General features: G+C 34.5%; 1 protein-coding gene and 1 long non-coding RNA gene across 5 annotated transcripts; one reads left to right on the top strand and one right to left on the bottom strand.

Moving 5' to 3' along the window:
• Window positions 1-6,992: 6,992 nt before the first annotated feature.
• Window positions 6,993-24,261, bottom strand: LOC122292872. Of its 4 annotated transcripts, none has more exons than XR_006237050.1 (5): window positions 23,981-24,261; window positions 23,647-23,702; window positions 11,398-11,482; window positions 7,964-8,071; window positions 6,993-7,286 (listed from the first exon to the last, which is right to left on the bottom strand). It is a non-coding gene; the product is annotated as an uncharacterized LOC122292872 (long non-coding RNA). The 4 variants fall into 4 exon arrangements; XR_006237049.1 differs by having other exon boundaries at window positions 11,398-11,444; window positions 23,981-24,260; XR_006237052.1 differs by lacking the exon at window positions 11,398-11,482 and having other exon boundaries at window positions 23,981-24,259.
• Window positions 8,322-9,320, top strand: LOC122292871 (protein TPR3-like). The gene is made up of 3 exons (XM_043101413.1): window positions 8,322-8,556; window positions 8,680-8,857; window positions 8,986-9,320. Exons 1-3 carry the CDS (start codon window positions 8,450-8,452, stop codon window positions 9,139-9,141), a joined length of 441 nt encoding a protein of 146 aa, XP_042957347.1. The 5' UTR covers window positions 8,322-8,449; the 3' UTR covers window positions 9,142-9,320.
• Window positions 24,262-24,548: the final 287 nt, after the last annotated feature.

Raw genomic sequence — 24,548 nt, 5'->3', positions numbered from 1 at the left:
AAACTATGTATATAAATTTATTAGTTTGCTTTTTATATCTTTTTCGTAGTTGGATCACTTTCCCAAAACGGTATAGTTCCAACGGACAGCTAGAATCAATATTGTTTATTATGCATATAGTTAACAGGAAAATAATTATTTATTATTGAAATTCAAGCTAGCTACGTACGTACCATGCACGCTCTCGATCTTAAGTTAATTAATTGCATTTATTTAAAAAAAAAAAAAAATAACCCTTTCCGGATTATTTATTTTTTGAAACAAAAGATTTTGGCTACATGGCCGGCCTTGAATTGAATGCACAACCACCTTAGCACATGCTTGTACCAGCATAGAAGTATTTTCAGTTGGCATGCCATGCACTTCACCAAACACATGAGCGGCCTCGAAGTTTGGTCTTAAATTAAATGCAAATAAAAAGGACAGGGCCTGGATGCTAATTAATTAAAGACATTTGATAAAATTGGCAAAACAATTCTTAAAGTACTTTTCTGATCTTCTCTTAGAAATTGATCCTTTAATTGTTAAGATGAGTAAAGCTCAGAAACGGTCGGGTGTCTAACTCATATTCACACCGGCCAATAGGAATACAGCATGTGGCAGGTGTATTTGTCTTACAATGAACCACATCTTATTGTAAAAAACCTTGAGACTTTTCTTCTTCTTTCTCGACTCTTCCTCTCTTTGCTTATCCTCTCCCCGAATTCTACCTCTCTTTTTTCGTTCTGCTCTTCCGTTTCTTCTTTCTTGTTATGAATCTGCATAAATACTTGCTGTGATGAACCTGATAAATGAAAACTGTGATGTAATGGTGAATGCTTGTTGTGATGTAATAAGAAAAGGTTAGATTGCTGGGTTGGTTTGGTGTATTCAGAAATGGGAATAGATGCAAGATGTTTGATAAAATGCTCAAATGAGCTGATTTCTATGATCCTGATTAATCCCTGTGGAATAACAACCCCTCAGATTCTTCGGAAGCTACAAGGGAGGAGGCCGACGTGAAAATTTTTTTCAGAGAGAGGCAGAGGAGGAGGCCGACGGGGGTGGTGGGAGGAGGAGAGAGAAGATAAAACTGGAGAAGAGAGGAGTTGTGGTCTCCGGCGCAATCTTGAAAAGTAGTGATCTGCTACATGCGGCTCTATTTACAATATTATTGAAATTCTTGTGTGGCATGTTGTTATTCGCTGGTGTAAAAAACCACTTGACACCCGACCGGCTCCAAGTGCCTCTCTTGTTAAGATAAATAATGAGTCATGTTAGATACTATATTATTATTTTACGATGAGGATGCCACCTCATTATAGTACTGGAATAAGATCAGTAAATGATTATTTTCATAACAAATAACTGACATCAAATAAGTATATATTTTTCTTGTAATGACTCTCCTATAGTACCGTGATAATGTGTCACTATCTATGTATCAGCTATTACTTTTTTAAAACAAAAATATTCAAAATTAAGTAGATGACAACCTAACTGTTTGTTTTTTTTTTTAAAAACGTAAGGGTGCTAGGGTATTTAGATTATGGTACTACCAATTTGTTTGAGGTTTTTTTTTTTTTTTTTTTAAATAGACTTAATTTCACTCACTGAAACTGAAGTTATATCTGTGACTAATCAATACAGGAAAATCCAGAATTATCAACCAAACTATTTATCTGTTAGGAGCTTCCCCGCCAACAAATTTCTTTGTGACAGACATTGTCTAAACTTCTATACCTTCTCTCCTGATAGCAGTCAAAAGAGAAAGCGTTCTATTAAAACAGAGCTAAAACAACATTTCTTCCAAAGAAGATAGGTGCACCCACGCTTCATCCTCCCCAAGAGGAGTACAACCATACTCTCTCCTCCCAAAGAGGAAGAGTACTAACACCCACATTCCTCTAAAAGAAGAGTAGGATAAACATCCACCTTACTCCAAAAGAAGAGTGAGACACTAGCCTATTTTTTTTTTTTTTTTTTTATAAAACTAAAACAAACCAACAATTACAAAAACATAAAATAAAATTGGCAATGGGCTAAAACCAATGGGCCCAACCTAAGCTAAAGGCCCAGTTTGTATGCATGTGGGGCCCAACTCGTTAGGGTTCCATCTCTTCATTCTGTCGCCGCCGCCCATTTTCATCACTTCTATCCTTTGCATCTTCCTTCGCCCATCTCTTGCCCATCCTTGCAATACTCTCATCAAAGAAGGTTTTAAGGACAACCCACGCCCATCCTCCATGCTGCACCTTAAGGTCTTACAGCTCAGTCACACCCTGGAGGTACCTCCCCTTTGCTCCAGCAGCACCAACAGCCACTCTAGCGGCCCTCTGTGCTACACAGCCAGCTAACACCGCCCTTGTTATAAGCTGGAAAACAGAGCAACTGCTAATACGTCTGCAAGAGCCACCGCCTAGCCATTCACCCCAAAAGACCCGAGGCCAAACCTCTGACCACCGAATCCTCTCTATCAGGTCAGCCTGCACTTCCGCACCGCTCATCACATGCACCTGGAGGGTGCTTCGACAAGAGCACGTCGCCATTTACGACCAGAGAGAGGGGTATTGGGGTGAGCCGAGGGCATGGCCTTGGTGCAAGAGTCACGGCGATACAGCTCCCCCCTTAAGACCTTCACCGAGAGCTTATCCAAAAAACCAAAACCAAGAGTTTAAAACAAATCTAAACTAACAGCCACTAACAAAAGAAAATGAGGGAGGATGGAGCCGAAACCCCATCCCCCTCCCCCCCCCCCCCCCCCCCCCCCCCCGGGGATCTGGTTCTGCTTTGGCTGGGTTTCTAAAGAGAAGCCGGAGGTTCTCTCTCTAAAGACAATGTCAAGTCAGTCTCTATTTGTTTGAGGTTTGGCTAGTTAGAATGAGGCCATTGTTATCAACCTATTACATTTATATATGTTGGATTATTTCAAATATTTTAAATAAATCTTATTTTTTAGACTTTCCTTTTAATGTAGGTTTTTGTTTTCTTACATTGAAAAGACAATCAAACTTTTAATGATTTATAAGTGAATGAATTTCATGATATATAAAATAGAATATAAGGATAGATACACAATGATAGTGTCATCCAACACGTTGAGCATGACACATAGACGCACTTAACACTTATGCATCGTCACAAGTAACGGATTTATTTTAATTAAATGAAGTGATGTATTGCTTGAGTTTTTTATAGTCATTAATAATTGTGAATGACAGTTATTTTCTGACTATTGGTTTAAATTAAAACCAAACATTGCATCCACTACTTCTATTTACATATGTTCATTCTAAGATTAGTATTCAGAATTTGTAATCTATACACTATATAAACAATGTTGTATCTTGAGGACAAAATTGTCAGATTCTCTTTTGCATAACTCAATTTCTGATTGGGAAGTAATATTTGTCTAAAAGACAGATTTACAATCACTTCACTGTTTGTAAATTTCAATCTCTGCTTGCTATTCTATTTCTAACAATATATAGCTGGGAAGGGTTTGCATTGACATTCATTAATCTTACACTGATCTCTTGGACCTATTACTTATCAGTAAAAAGAAAAGGCTGAAAAAAGAAGAAGAAAAATTAAAGAATAAGACGATTGATACATACTAGCTAGCCAGGAGTATTACTCCATGTTATGCTCTTACGTGGAAGATCAATCACATGCACTCATGTCGTAGCTGATCTAGAGATGTTAATTATATGACTTCCCAATTAATATTTTAGGCAACAATTGATATATTTCTAGTGTTTATAAAAATTTAGCTCATATGGTTATCACACAAAATATTATACAACATTCTCGAGAAAGTGCCACTGAAAATTATGAAATTCTAAAGGTAGATTTTCCGATCATCGAATAATGATATTCATATAACACTTTACAATAAGTATTAATTACTTATATGAGCTAATTAGTTTTTATATATTTCTAGTGGCTGTGTTGGTTCGCTATTGGCGGTGTGCATGACTGGCCGTCCGGCCTTGTTATTAACGGTCCATGATTAAACAAAGGTAATGGACAATTTGATAGGTTTGAGTCACTACCAAATTAGCTGTCCTAGATCATGAGATTCAAGAAGAGGTCCAGCTATGACTTTTTTCTAAAGAACAATGCTTAGGTGACCGAGAATTCACTGATTCATTTCTTTATTTAATAATTAAAGAAAATTTTTTTGATGAATTTATAATTTTTTTTATTTTTTAAAAATAATTAAAATCATATAAGAGACATTTTAAAAAAATAAATAAAATAAAAAACATATATTATACACTTACCGATAAAACTATTGAGACATCTCTTAAATGATGGTGCGAATCAAAGGCTTCGATTTTGAACTAGATTACCATACCATGCATCATTACCCACATGTATAGTCAATTCTATCATTACATTAGAGCAATGCTACATAAACTCCCAATCTTCACACACTAATTTTTTTTTCAAATTAAAAAAAAATTGAGTTTATTCTTTTTAAATTAATTTAATTCTTTTATTCATTATTCATATATTAAATATTTGATAAAAGAAAAAAATAATAAAAATTAAAAAAAATATGATATGTTAAAATTGTGTGAATAATAAGAAGTTATGTCGATTTTTTCATATTCTGAAATCTCCTACTATATGAGCTAGGGTTGGGGAATATGCCCAGCACTTCTCAATGGGCTGAGAAAGATGTTTAGGCACACTTCAGGAAAACACAGTTCTCACAGACAAGTCCATATTGTATTGATATATGAGTAGCTCTGTATCCATACATTGGATTCGATAGTATAAAAGAAAATTAAAAAAAAAAAAATCTTTTATGTAATTTTTTAATATTTTAAAACAATTTACAATATTATTAAAAAAATAATTTTTTAATCATTAAGTGTGAAAAAAACTGAATCCCCCAGTTAAGACTTGTATGCGACATTAGCATTTCTGTTAATATATTGGCCAACTTGGGGATGTAAAGGTCTCCACGAGTACCGACATAAAAGACTGCTGGCTGAATTGACTTTGGTATTTATATATAATGAGCAGTAACTGTACTAAGATCCAAACCATGACATACATATACACCAATTTTGATGGCAAACACTTATAATTCTATTTAGATCTTAAGAGTATAAAAGATGATCTATAAATGATAATAAAATGATAGTGATCTGTTGGTAAATAATAGTAAAGTAGCTAGTTTGAAAATATTTGAAAATGATTGTATTCCCAAACAGAACTTAGAGCACATGTAAGCATGAGAAGTACTAGGTTTACCCAAGGGCAACAAAACATCAAACAAACAAGTGGGTGTGTATGGACAGTTAATTGCCAAAATTCCTCCTCCTAAGAAAGTAAGAGGGAAAGAAGCTCCATAGAGAGAGATATTCCATAAAAATCTTCTCTCTTCCAAGGCACTTTCTCACCTAAGCATAGCTGGTGATCACAATGCTTTTGGTAAAGGGTACTAGAGCTTTGGATCTCCCTTACCACCTCCAATCATGATTTGTTCCCTACCAATATACCCTCTTTGTTTTGATCTCTCCCATCCCTACTGATTTTTTAAACAAAATCCCCAACAGATGAGTCACATGTGCTATATGTTGTAAGTGCATAGAGCTCACATGCGCTAGTACTACTAGTAATGTCACTAATGTGGAATGGAAAACTTCCAACAATTGCTTGATCATCTACTATGGAATCATTTCCATTGCTATCCTCTAGTTTTCTAGTAGACCAGGAATTGCAAGACTTGCAGCAGTCTTCTTTCTAGTAAAAACTACCTTAATGACAATCTTTCTTTTAAGACTTTGGCCAATGAGACATATAGAGGACCCACTCACTTTATCTTGTTTGGTGGAGAACAAATACTAAAGCATTTAGATTATATTACCAATTTGTTTGAGATTTGGCTGGCTACTATGAGGCCATTGTTGTCAACCTATTACATTGATATATAGCTAGGAAGGGTTTGCATTGACATTCATTAATCTTAAACTGATCTCTTGGACCTATTAATTAACAGTAAAAAGAAAAAAAGTAAAAAAAAAAAAGAGAAAAGAAAAGGGAAAAATAAAGAGTGGCAGAAATAGGAAAGGAAAAATAGAATAAACTTAAAAAGGAAAGGGAAAAACTGAACTTCTATATTTCAATAAAGTCAAGTCAAATGAATACCAATGTTTGCTTTTATATACAAATATAAAATAGGCAGGAAAATGAATAATAAAAGAATTAAGCTACGGTATTTAATATGTCTAATACGCCCCCTCAAGCTAGTGTATGGATATTGATGATACCCAGCTTGGAGATAAAATCAATGAAAGAAGAAGAGGCAAGTGGCTTGGTGAAGCGCTTAAAAACGTTGCAAATGCTACATAAAAACGCTACAATATCTCAATTGTAGCTTTTTTATGTTCCTTGCACATTCGACGTTATAATCCTTTCTTTTTTGATCAATTGCAACGATATCAAAAAAACGTTGTAATTGATATCAATTGCAACGTTTTATTTTCATTGTAAAGTATAAAATAGAACGCTGGAAATAGGTTATGAAATCCTTATTAAGATTGCTGCTTTTGAGCAATTTCAACGATTTTAATCCTTGCAAAAGCTCTCAATAGCGCTGCAAATATCTCATATCAAAAGCAACGCTTGCTTCATTCGTTGCATTTAAAATTTTTTGCAAGGACTAAAATTGCTGCAAAAACTCAAAAAGCGCTGCAAATGCGCCATATCAGAAGCAGCGCTTGCTTTATTTGTTGCATTTAACATTTTTTTCAAGGAGGAAAATCACTGCAAAAAATCAAAAAACGCTGCAAATACCCAATATCAAAAGCAACGATTGCTTCATTTGTTGCATTTAACATTTTTTTCAAGAACTAAAATCGCTGAAATAGATCAACAGTGACCTATTTGCAACGACCAAAAATCATTGCAAATACTCAATTACAAAATTTTAAAAAAAATTACTACTGAAACATACAGTTTCAGTAATTTTTTTTTCACTTGTATTAGAAGCAAAGTTAGTAGATCAGCTAAGATTTAATTCCCTTTACTTAATAATACAAAGAGTACATAGAAAATAACAACAAAGTACTCAAGGATCCTTACCCAAGTCAAATTATAAATTCATTTACATTATAATTTATATAGATAGAGGGGTAGCTCGATACATTTCAAAGTACTGCTAAAATTTCTCTAATCATCCAACACATACCATTATTGCATCTATTCTTTGCAAAAATGAATAAGATGTTCCGGCCAAAGCCACCTCCAACTATAGCATGCTTGCTGTCCAATAAAGGCCATTCAGTTTTCTACATGAAAGATATATGAAGATCATGGTTTAAGAATGTAGAAATGATAGGAATTTACTTAGAAATGGAAGAGAACAAGAAAGTACAAAAAATCTAGAATTTTCACCCAACACAAGCATCTAAAAAATACCTTGTTTTCCATCTCAAACTTTTGAAATTCATTCACATTTTATCTCAAGTCAAAAATGTTAGTCACCCACCATCATTTACACACAGAGCAGCTGAAATAGATGTAATTAATTACAAGACCCAAATTTGTTTACTTTTTATTAGCTAGCTAGGTTGCTTTTTGGTTTGTTGGAATGTTGATCCATGGGTTCAAAAAATGGAGGAAAAAAAGAAAACGCAGCATGGACTTATATTATCGTCCCTTGGGAAGATGGCTGGATAACTTGGAATGATAAGAAAACCCTTTATCAAACTAAGATGATTTTGAGATCTCACCACATACAATCTTAGAAAATTTCGTGGTGTTCATACCCCATTCTAGGTGCTGCTTTGTCATTTTCACTCTGTATAATTCATTAGTTCAAAAAAGGATGGATGGTCTGTATGTGAAATCATTTGATCATAAAGAAGCTGCATCTTTTCATTGTAACATGGCATAACTCTAAAAATAGAAAGTTAAGACTAAAATAAATCAAAACCCTATAATAGAATAACATAACACAATTTACCTCATCATGAAGCATCCAAATGTCTTTCTGTTGAGTTTTACTAAACCAACTAAAGAAGCTACGTGCATAAGATTCTTCATGAGGAAGTCAGGGTGTATGCACAAGAAGCTGAAATGGTAAACAAGGATAAACCGTGAGGTCATTATTTGGAAATAAAATCTGGCACTAGAGACAAAGCTAACAATTTGCAACAATATATGAGGCCAGATTCCTTTCTTGGAATTCAATGACAGCATGGTCATACTTTAAAAAAAAAAAAAAAAAAAGTAAGACACCTGGTTTACTTGATACTTATTTCTGACATGTGGAAACATGTGTTGGGGGTTTACATACCAGGAGTGAGTCCAAAGGCCCTATCTTGGTGAGGATGCACGTAATCAAGAAAAGAATAATAGTACATGGAGATGACATTGAAAATCATGTGGATTATGCAGGGAAAATGAGCAACTCTATAATTATAAAGATTCAAAAACAGCAAGAGCAATCATGTTGATTGAGCTCAAGAAGCTTTGTGAGGCAAATCCCCTTTTCCGTGATAAGTTACAGTTCCCTAACATTAGAGGTTCAAGATTAAGGATGCTCATTAACCAAAGGTAATATTACATCATTACCAAAGGATACTCTATGTATTGGTTGTTATCCTATGATACTCATCATATTTCTGGCTATTTTTATAGACCATAGAGATAAAATTGATTTCGGTATATGTTTGACAGCTTGAATTGGCAACATTCACTTTGCCCAAATTCTAGACAGAATCTTGATATAAGAACCTTCTTTGTGGATCATAGTTGTAAAAATTCCAATGATTCACTTGCACAACTAGCTGCAAGCAACCAGTTGATAGGTTCACCAACAAAAATGGAAGGTTTTCTTCCATTGGGAACAAATGTGGTATGTGATGAAGTTAAATTACGTTCTCTGTTCTTGGTCAAAGACCAAGTTAGTTGCATTTTAATCAAGCCTTACAATTTTTCCAAAATTTTCTAAATTTGCTCTTTTGTTTTTTTTTTTGTAATCAGTCATTCCAATCCACATCAGTAGAACTTCAAACACCTCTCACCACATGGATGTCTAATCTGTCAACCCGAACTCATTCAGCAGTTTTTGGTGGTGGTATTGATTTTGGGAGGGTAACAAATCCAAGTAATGACGCAAATTATTCATCAACCCTTTAGAGCCTGAGTAAAGTTCATACGTTATACAATCTCAGGGATAAAGAGGCATCCATTGTCATTCCTAAATGTATATTATTTTCTTGCTATAGCTGCAATTTCAAATGGTCTTGGGAATTCTGATGAAATGTACAAAACACGGTTCTCTGGGGTTTTAGACCGGGTAAGTTTAATAGCATGACTACATCCTCTTAATTTCTTCCTTTTTTTTTTATAAGTAAAAGAATCTTTTTATTGATCAAAAGAAAACAGGCATGGCCCCTCTTAATTTGTTCTTTAACAATTCTTCAAATGAGATCTATAAATTTTTCTGTAGGTAATGTTTCCAATAACCAATCTTGGTCAAAGTCAGAGTGTGATGTTTAACCCAACCAAGCATGTTACCTATCTAAGTTGTAAAAAAATGATATGTAAGACACCAAGCCAAATAACAAATAATTCATCAAAGGAAATGTTAACAAGAGCATAAATGATTGTATTCATCGAAGAAGAGTGATGACAGATGGGAATAGCAGAGTCCGGCACTAAGCATGCATGTAATAGTCCATGTTTTAGTAAACAACTGGAAGAAACACTTGCCACTTGTATATGATGCTGGTGGGAAGAAATTTTTCATTAAAATGGATCAATAGATAAGAAACTGAGGTGGGAAGGAAAGAGGAGGTAGAAAAATTTCTAATTAATTCCTAGAAGTGCATTCTAGTTTTATTTATTTATTTATTTTAATGGAAATACTCTTACTCCATTCTAGTTTTAAAGTGATATTTGCATGCTGGGAAAGAGTTAAAGATTCATAAAGAAACAAAAATTAGTGCTAAGATGGTGATCTTAACTGCATGCTAGAAATCTCACTTGAACATTCTTTTAGCATGTTACCACCCAAAAAATAAAAAAATAAAGTTAAGATCTTCTTTTAGCATGTTAAAATCTCACTTGAACGCTGATCAATACTACTTCCAGTGGTGCATTCACTTCATTTTGTAGAGTCAATTAAACAATATGAAATACAATATTAGTAATTATCTTGTAATAAGAATAAAAATGGTGCATGAGGATGACACCTTGTCATGCTTGAGAAAAAAATAAACTATATATGATGGTGAGTTTAAACAAAATATAAGTCATGAGATCATCTTGTGCTTGGTTAATTTTAACAAGGTTTCTGCATGTTACCAAAAAAAAAAATAGCATCTGGCCTAGCTAGAAGAAAGATCATGTTTCTAATACAAGTTACAACATGAAAAGTAATGTTTCCAGCTTTAACAAAATATGACACCTAATTATGAAGCTGCATGCATGCATGCATTATATGTGTGTTCCTTAAACACTACAGTGCACCTAATTATTAGCTGCTTTCAATGTTCATACAGTGAAGTTTTAACACACTTCCATGTTTATTAAACTTTTATCTATCTCCCCTCTTTGAATTTACTGTAATTTAATAATATTAACTTACACTCGCCAAGTTTTACTTTCCCCCCTTACAAGAGTAGTGCATGGTGAAATAAGCCTCAACAAAAAGCTAAAAGAAAGTAATTAAAGGGATGGAAACAGCAATATGATAATATAGTAATATTCCATAGATATTCTATGCTATATTGTGAGTATTGAATATTGTATTTCCTTTTACTGCATAGGCCTTATTCAAATATTACAATTGCAACATCATATAGAATATATAGATCTGCATTAATTAATTGAGATGCACAAGTACATATCTTGATTCATAAACCACGTATGATGACTGCAAGCTATTACTCAAGGACCAAAGAGATTAAGCAAGAAACAGAATATTTGTACAGTACACATAAAAAATGATACTGCTATGGAATAATAGCATCGCATATACAAGGATCTAGGAATGAATGTGTATTTAATCATGTAAACACAGATAATGGACACGATGCATTTACACAACCTACCCAATATACTCAATATCAACTAATATCATGCACAGTCCTGTTAACAGTTAGAAATAACAAAGGAGATTTTATAAAATCAAGCACAGTGCTGGTGAAGAGAACTGATTTTGAAGGCATAGTGCACATCCGAACTGAGTACTGTCCAATAAGTTAGATAAGCAAAAGTCAAACTGAGTATGAATATATATATATATATATATACAAGTATATGAGCTCATTGCATTTGGTTACATGCATGCATTATTGTTGTTTGCATGCTAGGAAGCAATTAGAGATTCATAAAGAAAATAAAATTAGTGCTAAGATGGTGATCTTCTATTAGTGCTAGAAATCTCACTTGAACATTCACATCTAGCCCAATGCTCCCACCTCCATAGACTAGAACTGATCCAAAGCACATGGACATGTTATTGGTCTACAAACTAGAAAAATAAATGAAAAAATTCAAACAACTGCAGCCTCCAACAATGCATAAAGTTTAGAAATTATGTAGTTTAACTCATGCATAAATAACACATGATCTCATATTATCATGTACACAATACAACCTATAGAATATAAAATTCCTAAAAAAACAATTATAAGGACCTATAGAAATAAGCATGATTTATGGGTACTCACAAGAATAAACACAGGAAGAGATAGTTCTTGATAAACCATAAATTTCTAATGAAATCCTTAGTTGTTTACTTAGTTATTAGCTTGAGTAGAAGGTAAAAAAATACTTTCAGATCTCTACCAGTTCAACACATAAAAATGGAGGCCTAAACACAATTGAAAAGTGATTCAAATAGAGGAATAAATATTGTTAAAACTATAGCAGAACCTTTTTTGTAGAAACTGTTGGCATGAAACAAAACAAGGCAGAAAATCATCTCACCTCCTCAAGCAGTAGATAGCACAAATTCTACATGTTTCTACCTTCCCTCCACTTAGTTACACACCCAACTAAACAAGTATTAGGGGAAAAATTTAACAATAGATGAAGTTGCAAGAAACCATGATAGAATCTGTTGCAGAAAATTTCACAACTTTGGAAGTATGAAATTTTCTGCAATCTTTCTAGGTGCTAAACGTGAGGTAAGAGAGGGAAAAATTATGAATTATTAAACTAAACTGAACTTGGTCTTTTTACAAATGATATTTAAGCCAAAGTTCCAGCCTTGCAAATACAATAAAGTATAATGTTAGCACTCTAATATCACCTTAAAGTATAATGTGATGTGATAGTGTTAGTTTAATTAAGTGATAGTAATATATGGATACTGTATGAGTAGGTGTTTGGATTATAATAGAATTTTCAGATTTGTGACTAACGTGATTTTTCTTGCATTTTATGCTTGTGTGAAGTATATATTATGCATATTTGTAAGATGGTAACATTTAAGAGAGGGAGATATATATATATATATATATATATATATGAATGTTATTGCATGGTATTAAAAGTTGTATAAGGACAATCTGTTGGATAATTCACAAAGTAAGCAAGATCCCTTTCTAAACCAAATATGGTAGGGATGCAGCATGATCCAAGTGAAAGCTGGAAGCAGAAGGATCATTTTAGGTTAAACAAAGACTATACATTACATCAACATTGTTGGAAGAAAAATACAGTTGTTCCTTTTTTTTATAAGGAAAATACAACTCTTCCTATTGATAAGTCAATTCAGAAAAAATTGCTAGGACAGCACCTACATACAACTTTCCAAGTATTTCCAAGTTAATTTGCTTACTCCAAGTCTCCAAGTCAACGAAAAACAATTCGAACTATATATAGGTGGTCAGCCATATTGATCAGGTCGCCTCGAAAAAAACAATCAGCACAATTCACCACTATCTATTACAATTTTCATACCAATTAATGCCATTAATATTCAGTAGACAAATGGGAAATCACGAATGTCAGGGGGAGAATTACATATATATATATATAAATATTCTAGCAAAACATGAAGAAAAACAGAAGAAAAGAAGAAGCCAAACTCACAAGGGACAGGCAGAGATGTAAACCACGTGGGGGCCGTGGGTTGCGAACAGAGCAAGGGAGAGAATGAGGGCCTCGGGCGGTTGGGCTAGGCATGGAGGAGAAGGGGGCTCCGATAGAGGACTGGCGATGTCGTCGACGTGAGTGGTGGCGAAAGGCGCCCCTAGAGACGGCGATACAGAGAACTCCGAGAGACAGAGAGAGAGAGAGAGAGAGAGGTGAAGCCAGATTTGGCGAAAATGGGATTTCCGGCATGGGGTTTGGGGGAGAAGGAGAGGGCAGACGTCGAGGTGAGGTGGCGGTGACGTGGTGGGGTCGCTGGCGACGGGCTGTGTGTGGCGGCGTGGGTCGAGGGAGAAGATCGATGGGGATTGAGAGAGGGGAAAGGGGGAGGGGGGGCGAGACCACTGGAGGGAAAAGAAAGAGGAATCGGGGGGAAAAAAATGAAATTTCGTGCCCAGACTCAATTACAACTATTTTCAGGCACTGCAAACGTATTTTTACAAATGCAGCGATCAAAATCGCTGCAAATATTAAATTTTTCGCTGTAAATATTAAAATCACGAATCTTTTCACTTTTAAAGAAAAAAATGAGCAGAGATTTAAAAAACGTTGTAATAGATAACATTTTGCAACGACTTTTTTTACAACAATATAAAAATCGCTGCAATAGGCCAAATTTCTTGTAGTGGCAGTCAGCAAGTTAGTTCTTTGATGAAACATGAAAAGGATGGATAATTCCAGCTTGAATTTTATCATGAACAAAAATTCAATCAAGTTTGTTGTGTTTGGTACGTTCATGAAAAAAAGGATTGAAAGCTATGTGAACAGCAGCTTTATTATCACAGTATAGTGCAACAGCAGTAGAATGAGAGACTTTTAAATCATGAAGTAAATCTAAAAGCCAAACCACTTCACAAATAGTGATGGCCATTGCCATGTATTCTGCCTCAGCTAAAGATCTAGAAATTGTTGGCTGTTTTTTATTTCCATGAAAGAAGAGAGCTACCTACCTAGGAAGATCCAAAAACTAGTGATATATCTCCTTGTATCACTGCAACCATCCCAATATGAGTTAGTGAAGGCATGCAACTTAAGTTGTGAGTTGGAAGGAAAGTAAAGTCCTTGGCCATGTGAGAATTTAATGTATTGTAACACTCTATGAGCAACATGCAAATGAGGTTGTCGAGGTGTGTCCATGATAGAATCTGTTGTAGAAAATTTCACAATTTGGAAGTGTGAAATTTTCTGCAATCTTTTTAGGTGCTAAACGTGAGGTAAGAGAGGGAAAAATTATGAATTATTAAACTAATTAAATTGAACTTGGTCTTCTTACAAATGATATTTAAGCCAAAGTTCTAGCCTTGCAAATACAATAAAGTATAATGTTAACACTCTAATATCACCTTAAAGTATAATGTGATGTGATAGTGTTAGTTTAATTAAGTGATAGTAATATATGGAAACTGTATGAGTAGGTGTTTGGATTATAATAGAATTTTCAGATTTGTGACTAACGTGATTTTTCTTGCATTTTATGCTTGTGTGAAGTATATATTATGCATATTTGTAAGATGGTAACATTTAAGAGATATATATATATATATATATATATATGAATGTTATTGCATGGTATTAAAAGTTGTATAAGGACAATCTGTTGGATAATTCACAAAGTAAGCAGGATCCCTTGCTAAACCAAATATGGTAGGGATGCAGCATGATCCAAGTGAAAGCTGGAAGCAGAAGGATCACTTTAGGTTAAACAAAGACTATACATTACATCAACATTGTTGGAAGAAAAATACAGTTGTTCCTTTTTTTTATAAGGAAAATACAACTCTTCCTATTGATAAGTCAATTCAGAAAAATTGCTAGGAAGAGAAAACCAGTGAAGATAAAATGGACAAACTCTTGGAGAGAAATTTTGGTCGTGTGATTCCTATTGACTCCCTAAAGTAGGGGAAAGAAAGGAGCACAATTATAAAATACTGCAATCTCAGTCAACCAAATGGAGTGATATTAAAAGTTTAGAGACTTCGCAAATAAGGCATTTAAATAGGAGATGTAAAAAAATGTGCAACTTGTCTAACAAGCATCCACTTAAAGATAAAATTCCAGATTTGATTTATAAAGTTGGAATCCAGAACATAATATAAAAGAGCATTTCATTAAAGCATAAACTACCATACATGAAAAGTGACAAAAAGGATATAAAATAAGACAACACATGGAAGAAAAAAAAACTCTAAAGATGCAAGTTATCAACTAGAATCTTATGTTATAGAGAAGCATCCATTTAAAAGCATATCATTTTCTAATAAGTAAGATAAGTTTTATTAATGACGAAAAAGAGAGACCATGGTAAAAACAAATGAGGAACATGATATGGTTCTTGGTGCCCAACACAATATAATCCTACTTTCTTACTCAACTCGACAAAAGCAGTGATAAATTTATCCATTTTCAGCTCTCAAGGGCCATATATTTGATTGACATACATTCATGATACCTTTCTTCAAAGCCTTAAAGGGCCACGTATGTAGTCAGTGTCACTCATCGTCACGCATATGTATATGTTTGTTGTTCCAGACTTTAGCACACATACTAAAGTGAATTGTGTTAAGGTTTGGCCTAGGTTATAAAATTAATCAACGTGTATCAACCAAGATAGCAATTCACATCTTTAAAGAAAGTAAAATGTTTGAACTCATATTAGTATGATTAGAATTTCTGTTAGAAAACAATTTCTTAAATAAGTTGGACTAATATACAAGGCATAAACATGCACAAATTAGCAAATAAAACCAAACATTCTGAAAAACAAGAAACAATATTCCAAACACAGCAAAAGCCATAAAATAACAAATAAAAAATAAAAAAACCAAGTAAGGACAGCACCTACATACAACTTTCCAAGTATTTCCAAGTTAATTTGTCAACTCCAAGTCTCCAAGTCAACGAAAAACAATTTGAACTATATATAGGTGGTCAGCCATATTGATCAAGTCACCTCGCAAAAAACAATCAGCACAATTCACCACTATCTATCACAATTTTCATACCAATTAATGCCATTAATATTCAGTAGACAAATGGGAAATCACGAATGTCAGGGGGAGAATTACATATATATATATATATATATATTCTAGCAAAACATGAAGAAAAACAAAAGAAAAGAAGAAGCCAAACTCACAAGGGACAGGCAGAGATGTAAACCACGTGGGGGTCGTGGGTTGCGAACAGAGCAAGGGAGAGAACGAGGGCCTCGGCCGGTTGGGCTAGGCACGGAGGAGAAGGGGGCTCCGATAGAGGACTGGCGATGCCGTCGACGTGTGAGTGGTGGCGAAAGGCGCCCCTAGAGACGGATATACAGAGAACTCTGAGAGACAGAGAGGAGGTGAGGCCAGATTTGGGAGGCCAGATTTGGGAAAAATGAGATTTTCGACATGGGGTTTGGGGGAGAAGGAGGGGACGGACGTCGAGGTGAGGTGGCGGTGACGTGGTGGGGTCACTGGCGACAGGCTGTGTGCGGCGGCGTGGGTCGAGGGAGAAGATCGATGGGCATCGAGAGAGGCGAAAGGGGGAGGGTGGGGCGAGACCACTGGAGGGAAAAGAAAGAGGAATCGGGGGAAAAAAAATGAAATTTCACGCCGAGACTCAATTACAACTATATTCAGGCGCTGCAAACGTATTTTTACAAATGCAGCGATCAAAATCGCTGAAAATATTAAATTTTTCGCTGTAAATATTAAAATCATGAATCTTTTCACTTTTAAAGAAAAAAATGAGCAACGATTTAAAAACGTTGTAATAGATAACATTTTGCAACGATTTTTTTTACAACAATATAAAAATCGCTGCAATAGGCCAAATTTCTTGTAGTGGCAATCAGCAAGTTAGTTCTTTGATGAAACATGAAAAGGATGGATAATTCCAGCTTGAATTTTATCACGAACAAAAATGCAATCAAGTTTGATGTGTTTGGTACGTTCATGAAAAAAAGGATTGAAAGCTATATGAACAGTAGCTTTATTATCATAGTATAGTGCAACAACAGTAGAATGAGAGACTTTTAAATCATGAAGTAAATCTAAAAGCCAAACCACTTCATAAATAGTGATGGCCATTGCCATGTATTCTGCCTCAGCTAAAGATCTAGAAATTGTTGGCTGTTTTTTACTTCCATGAAAGAAGAGAGCTACCTACCTAGGAAGATCCAAAAACTAGTGATATATCTCCTTGTATCACTGCAACCATCCCAATATGAGTTAGTGAAGGCATGCAACTTAAGTTGTGAGTTGGAAGGAAAGTAAAGTCCTTGGCCAGGTGAGAATTTAATGTATTGTAGCACTCTATGAGCAACATGCAAATGAGGTTGTCGAGGTGTGTCCATGAATTGGCTAAGAGTGTGAACAACAAATGTGATATCAAATCTGGTTATATTAAGGTAGATCAATCTACCCACTAGACGTCTATAAACTGTAGAATCATCAAGGAGAGGCCTATCATGTCGAGACAACTTCATATTTTGTTCCATTGGGGTCTTAACATGTTTAGAACCCAAAAAGCCGGTGTCTGAGAGAATTTCTAAGGCATATTTTCTCTATGAAAGGGAAATGCCGTGATTGGTTCGAGCAACCTCTAGTCCCAAAAAATATTTCAAAGGTCGTAGATCTTTCAATTTAAACTTCTAATCAAGGACTGCCTAAGAATGTTGATAGATTCTATGTCATTGCTAGCAATGAGTATGCCATCAACATACACTAATAAGACAATGCAATTAGGACCTTGAGATCTGGTGAATAAGGAGTAGTCATATTTGGATTGTGTAAAGCCAAGTTCAAGAACAGTAGATGAAAGTTTGGCAAACCAATGTCGTGAAGCTTGTTTTAGTCCATAAAAGAATTTATTAAGTTTACATACTCTTTCGTCACTTGTGTCACCAAAACCAGGAGGTACAGACATGTATACCTCTTCCAACAATTTTCCAGGAAGGAATGCATTGTTGACATTCAATTGAATGAGATGCCACCCTTTGACAACTGCTATTGCTAAGAGACATTTAACTGTGACTATCTTAGCAACAGGACAAAAGGTATCAAGCAAATCAATACCTTCTTATTGTGTGAAACTTTTGGCAACTAACCTTGCCTTATACCTCTCAAGGGTACTATCAGACCTCAGTTTGACTTTGTAAACCCATTTTCATCTAGTGGGATGCTTACCAGGTGGAAGGGTAGTCAAGGTTCACGTATGATTATTTTCCAAGGCTACAATTTCTTCAACCATAGCAGTTCTCTAATGAGGAAATTTGACAACTTGGTGATAAATCTAAGGTTCAAAATTTGTGGAAATAGCCAAGGCAAAGGATTTGTGTATGTAAGATAAACAAGAATAGGAAAGGAAATTGGAAAGAGGATATTGCTTACCTGATGTAGAACCAGAAGAATCAACTAGAGAAGGAGAAGGGTAAGCATGAGAAGATGCCAAATGACAATGATAATCTTGTAGATAATCACGTGGCCTGTGAACTCTAGAAGATCTTCTAGGGGAAACATGATCAAATGAGGTTGGAGGTTCTGAATGGTTAGGATCGAGAACAATATCAGAGGCAAAAATTTGAGATTGACTGAAGTCTAAATGATCAGATATAGGTTGAGGAAGGACAACAAAAGAATGATTTGGAAATGACTCAATGTTTTGGGACATTGATTTTAAAGGAAATATATATTCGTGGAAGGTAACATCTCGAGAAACAAATGTTGAATGATTACCAATATCATAAAGTCTGTAGCCTTTAATGGCTAGAGGATATCCGAGAAGGATGCATCTACGAGCCTTGGGAGCAAATTTGGATCTATTATGGGTTAAAGTAGAGACATAACAAAGGGAACCAAAGACCCTGAGATGATCATATAAGGGTGCTTTGTTGAATAGTAACTCATATGGAGTTTTGTTGGATAAGAGAGGGGAGGAAGTTCTATCAATTAAGTACAATGTTGTGAGGACACAGTTAGAGACTAGAATTACAAAGGAAGATTGGATTGGAGAAGGAGTGCACGAGCCACATTAAGAATGTGTTGGTATTTTCTTTCAACAATGGAGTTTTGTTGAGGAGTAGCTACACAAGAAAGCTGATGTTGAATGCCTTTTGAGGAAAAGAATTGGTGCATCACAAACTCATTACCATTGTCAATGCGAATTGTTTTGATTTTAGAGTTAAATTGATTCTCAACCATAGAATAACTCGAGCATCAGATTTAGATTTTAACAAATAAATCCATGTGCTACGAGAGTAATCATTTACTATGGTCAGAAAATATCTAAAACCATCTATGGATTGAGAGTGGAATGGCTCCCAAATATCACACTGTATAAGCTCAAATGAAAAAGATGATTTACTTTGGCTATTATGGAATGGTAATCTCTAGTGGTTAGCAAGAAGACAAACAGTACAATGAGTGGGATTATTATTAGAAATGTGAGGTACAAGGTGAGGTAAAAACTTCATTCTAGAAAAGGAGGGATGGCCCAACCTTTTATGCCATATATCAACATTAATTTGACTAGATGAATGAAAAAGAGAATGAGATTTGAGAGACACATCTTTAGAGCTAACAAGTTGTTCTGATTGATGCAGTAGATATAGTCTTTCTATAGATTTACCCTTCCCAATCCTTCTCCAGTGGATGAGGGCTTGAATAAGGCAAGAATCACAAAGGAATATCAGTAAACAAGAATTAGAACTGAGAACTTTACTGATGGAAATAAGGTTAAATGTAAGAGAATTAACACTTAGGATATTGTGCAAAAGAAGGGAAGGAAATAGATAAATGGAACCTATATGAGTAACTGGTGCAAAAGCTTCATTTGGTAATTTGACAAATGAATTATGAATGGGCTGACAAGAATGAAATATTGATGTGGAGTAGACTATGTGATTTGTAGCACCAATGTCAATAATCCAGTCATTAGAACCAAGGCTGGAAACATTGAGTTTCTTTATGGAAAAAACAGAAGGCAAATGTGAAAGGTATTACCTTAGAGATGCTCTAGAGCAGAAGTAACAGTTGCTACTTGTGGTGGAGATGGATGTGATTCAGAATTAATGAGTGCTAACAACTGTTGACATTGTAATTGAGTGAATAGTAATGTATTGGTAGAATTGGAATCAGACAATGCAACTTGATGAGTTGATGTATATGAGGATTGATTTTGAGATTTGACTTTAGCTCGATATCCAAGTAATTTGAAACATTTTTCAATAGTATGTCCAGGTATTGAACAATGAGTACATATAGATTTGTCTCTTCAAGAAAAAATTTTACTAGTACTCTGAATTTTGCTAGAGGAATTAGAAGATAAAGCAGCAGATTGAATAGGAGGAGTTAAAAAAGATCCTATCTCATGTTGTCTCCCTTCTTGAAGAACAAGGGAAAAAAACCTTGTTAATAGGAGGAAGTGGCTCAATTAGAAAAATTTGACCACGAATATGAGAATAGGAGTCATTTACCATAAAAAACCTCATGATATAATCTTGCTGTTGCAGATCTATCAAGGCTCGTAAGCCTCCACATGAACAAATAGGCAAGAATCTATAATTCATCAATTCATCCCATAAACTCTCAATTTGAGTAAAATAAGCCCTAACAGAGAGGTCATCTTGTGCAAGAGAGGCAATGGCTTTCTATAATTGAAAGATATGAGGTCCGTTACCTTGAGAGAATTGTTTGGTAAGATCAGACCACATTTCCATGGTAGAATTGACATATATGACACTTGCAGCAATCTCTTTAGAAAGAGAGTTAAGGATCAATGACAGAACCATATTATTACATCTGGTCCAAGAAGAAAATAGAAGAGATGTGGCTGAAGGTTGTGGAAGAGAGCCATCGACAAAGCCAAGCTTGTTCTTAGTAGTTAGGGCCATGAGATTCAATAAGATCGGTCCAGCTCTCATGAATAAATCTTTGGCTACCATTTAAGGTTCCTATTTTTAAAAAGGGAAATACTATTTCCACAAAAAATTTATACCGAATTGTAATTTTTTTACTTAATGATTAAGAAAATATTTTATATATCTTATTATTTTTTAAAAAAATATTTAAAATGGTTAAAAAATATGTAAATAAAAATAATAATAATTTATACTTTTCAGTATCCAATACCAAATTTTCTTTTTTCCTCTCTCTCTCTCTCTCTCTCTCTCTCTCTCTCTCTCTCTCTCTCTCTCTCTCTCTCTCTCTCTCTCTCTCTCTCTTTTTATTTTTTTATTTTATTTTTTAAATTTATGGAAACATGCTTCATTGAATTCAGTCAACAAATTGAAGTTACAAGTATGACTTATTAATACATGAAAATTCAGCCTATAAGCCAATCTACGTATTTGTTTTCGAGCATCCTCACACATAGTAGCGAATATTGTCTTAACTTCTAAATCTCTCTTAAGCGAGAGAGAGAGAGAGAGAGAGAGAGAGAGAGAGAGAGAGAGAGAGAGAGCACTTTCTTTATACAGAGTGGAAAGGCCCCCTCCATCCTCCCAGGAAGGCGGATTACTGGATTCTATTGCTATGGACACCAAGTCCAATAGCCTATTTCTACATTATTAATAACTAAGGAGCAAAACTACAATACAAAACACACAAAAACAATGGAACCACAAGTATTGGCATGAGCCCCAACAGCACACCCACAACTGGCATTGGCGGCATGAACCCAGAAAGGCATGAGCACCCAACTCACACACGGACATCAGCCTCCACTGTAGAGGCCTATCATACAACCATCGGTCATAACATTACCCGCAACTCTCGACCAGATCTTGCCCTAGATTGTGTCCGATCTAACAGCTCATCACCTCACTGAGGTCAAACATGAAAAAGGAGAAAACAATACGAAACTATTACATAAATCAAAAAATGCGCTAATGGCCCTCCAATAGCTGTAAGTTAAGCAACTTTTCCTCATCCACTTTATTTGTTTGTCCCTTCTTTTGCCCAACAGTAACCCCACTCTACGACCAGCAACAATTGCTATTACTACCGATGTCCAGAAGTCGCGAGCCACCTGCAACTAAGCTCAGTCCGCTAGCAAACCGTATCGCCATCCAAGAGTAGCGAGCCACCCATGCTAATGAGCTCCTCTGTTTTTATTATTGAAATAGAGTCGCACATCTATTTTTTGCTCCACCAGTGCCACTCATGCCGGTATCAAATTTTCGATAAGCGTTGCATCACTCTCTTAAAAAATCATGGTGTGAGTCGAAGCTTTGACTTTGTACTAGATCAAATACTATTTTAACCCTTTTGAGAAAAAAGAAAAGTACTATTCTATGATTACCCACGTGTATGGTCAATTCTATCTTGTTTTGGAAGTCTACTACTCATGGCTAGACTTGGGGAATGAGCCCACCACTTCTTAAATGGGCTGAGAAAGATTTTTAAGCCCACTTGCCGCGAAAGAGAGTTCTCAAAGACAAGTCAATGTGCGTATTAATGATTTAATCTAGTGGCCAACTTGGGTACGTAAAGGCCTCCACGGCACCACGAGTACAAACGTACAAGCAGTATCTATACTAAAATCCAAACCATCACATACATATACACCAACCTTGATGGCTAACACTGTTTTCTTTTTACAAACGAGATGAAATAAATTAAGATTAGAGTTAAAAGTTAAATAAAATATTATTAAAATATATTTTTTAATATTATTTTTATTTTAAAATTTAAAAAAAATAATTCTTTTTTTATTTTAAAATTTAAAAAAAATAATTTTTTTTATTTTGAAATTTAAAAAAAATAATTTTTTTTTTTGAAATTTAAAAAAGTTAAATTATTTATTTTATTTTGTATTGAAATTTAAAAAAATTGTAATAATGAGATAAGTTGAGTTGAGATGCTTTATTTTTACAAACCAAGCCTTAAGCTTTCTTTAGATTCTGATAGGTTTAAATAGTAAGATTAAAATTTTTTATTTTAGATAAAAGTTTAAAATATTATTTTATAATATTATTATTATTTTAGAATTTAAAAAAAATTAAATTGAGATTTGAAAAAGTTGAATTTTTAATTATATTTTATGTAAAAATTTAAAAATATTGTAATAATGAGATGAGAATTTTATATCTCATCCTACTTGCCAAACTTGTCCTAAAAATATTTTAGATGATCTATAAATAGTAGTAAAATAATAATAATATATTTGTGAATAATAATAAAATAGTATATTTAAAAATGATTACGTTCTCAAATAGAACTTAGAGCATATGTCAGCATGCGAACTAGATTTACCCAATGGCAACAGATCATCAAAGAAACAAGTGGTTGTGTACAGGCAGTTAATTGCCGAAATATTCTTCCTACGAAAGTAAGAGGGAAAAAAGCTCCATAGAGAGATAAACAAAGGTACCTAAAATAAATATATAAATAAAAGTTGATAAACATTGAACTTACCACCATTTTCAAAGCAAACAAAGGTACCCAAAATAAATATATAAATAAAAGTTGACAAAAAAAAAAAAAAGTAATCACTTATAATTAAGAAGAAAAAGGTAGAAGCACCTCGGCCATTTGACTTTCCGAACACTTGTACCTTTGGGACTTGGGATTTGAGGTTTTCCTCATATCAGAGACTTCCAGTTGACGAAGCTGCAGCCCCAGAGATAATAAAAACCGAAAAATGTTAAAAGAAAATGAATAACCCAACAGAAACAAAGAAGAAACTCATGTCCGAAGAAACCAAAAAATAAAAACCCAGGAAATAAAAATGAAGAAGAAGCTGCGCAGAAGAAAAAGGAAACCGAAAAATAAAACTAAGCTAAAAAATGAAGAAAAAAACTCTCGTCCGCAAAAAGGAAAACTAAAAACAAGTCCCCTGGTCGCGACCAACACAAACAAAAAATAAAATCCCCAAAAACCCAACATACTGTGCTTCGGTGCTGTCCCCAAGTAATTCTATTAATGAAGTTGAGGAAGTTGTGGGTCACTGGATTTAGACTTTAGTAGAGTTCCAGTGCCCGAGTACGAAGACGTAGACGAATACGATGATGTGCTCGGTGCTTCCCTAAGTGATTTCATCGATGAAGAGAGAGAGATTTGTGAATGGAAAGATGAGGTGGGGGGATTTCTTGAGAATGGTGAAGATAAGAGGGAGATAAGGACAGATAGCTTGAGGAGAGAAGCATTGATGTTATTATTATTTATAATTTTTTTTAAAGAGAAAAGAAGTAGTTCGAAATGGATCGGAATACCTGTTTTTTGAAAGGAAAAATATAGTTGTAAATATAATTATGCACTAATCTGTATATCAATATAATGTAATTGATTAGAAAGTAGATTTTATTGAAAACAGTGTTAATTTAAATTTTAAGTATGAATGAATCAATATTGGTACACAGATTAATACGCGACTGTACTTACATATAGTAAAACTCTTTTCAAAAAGCTTTTCTGTACAGGTAAACGGGTAAGCAGCAAATCGGTTAATTGGAATTG

The sequence above is a fragment of the Carya illinoinensis genome, chromosome 13, assembly GCF_018687715.1.
Source record: "Carya illinoinensis cultivar Pawnee chromosome 13, C.illinoinensisPawnee_v1, whole genome shotgun sequence".
Classification (NCBI taxonomy): Eukaryota; Viridiplantae; Streptophyta; class Magnoliopsida; order Fagales; family Juglandaceae; genus Carya; species Carya illinoinensis.
Note: the sequence above shows the minus strand (reverse complement) of the source record. Positions and strands in the feature narration are given on the sequence as shown.

What these genes read in the sequence shown, in the direction of transcription:
- LOC122292871 (XM_043101413.1), top strand. Translation starts at nt 8,450, where the DNA reads ATGTTGATTGAGCTCAAGAAGCTTTGTGAGGCAAATCCCCTTTTCCGT. An exon ending in AGGATGCTCATTAACCAAAG is followed by an intron (nt 8,557 to 8,679) that starts GTAATATTACAT and finishes TATGTTTGACAG; the next exon opens with CTTGAATTGGCAACATTCAC. An exon ending in TTCCATTGGGAACAAATGTG is followed by an intron (nt 8,858 to 8,985) that starts GTATGTGATGAA and finishes TTTTGTAATCAG; the next exon opens with TCATTCCAATCCACATCAGT.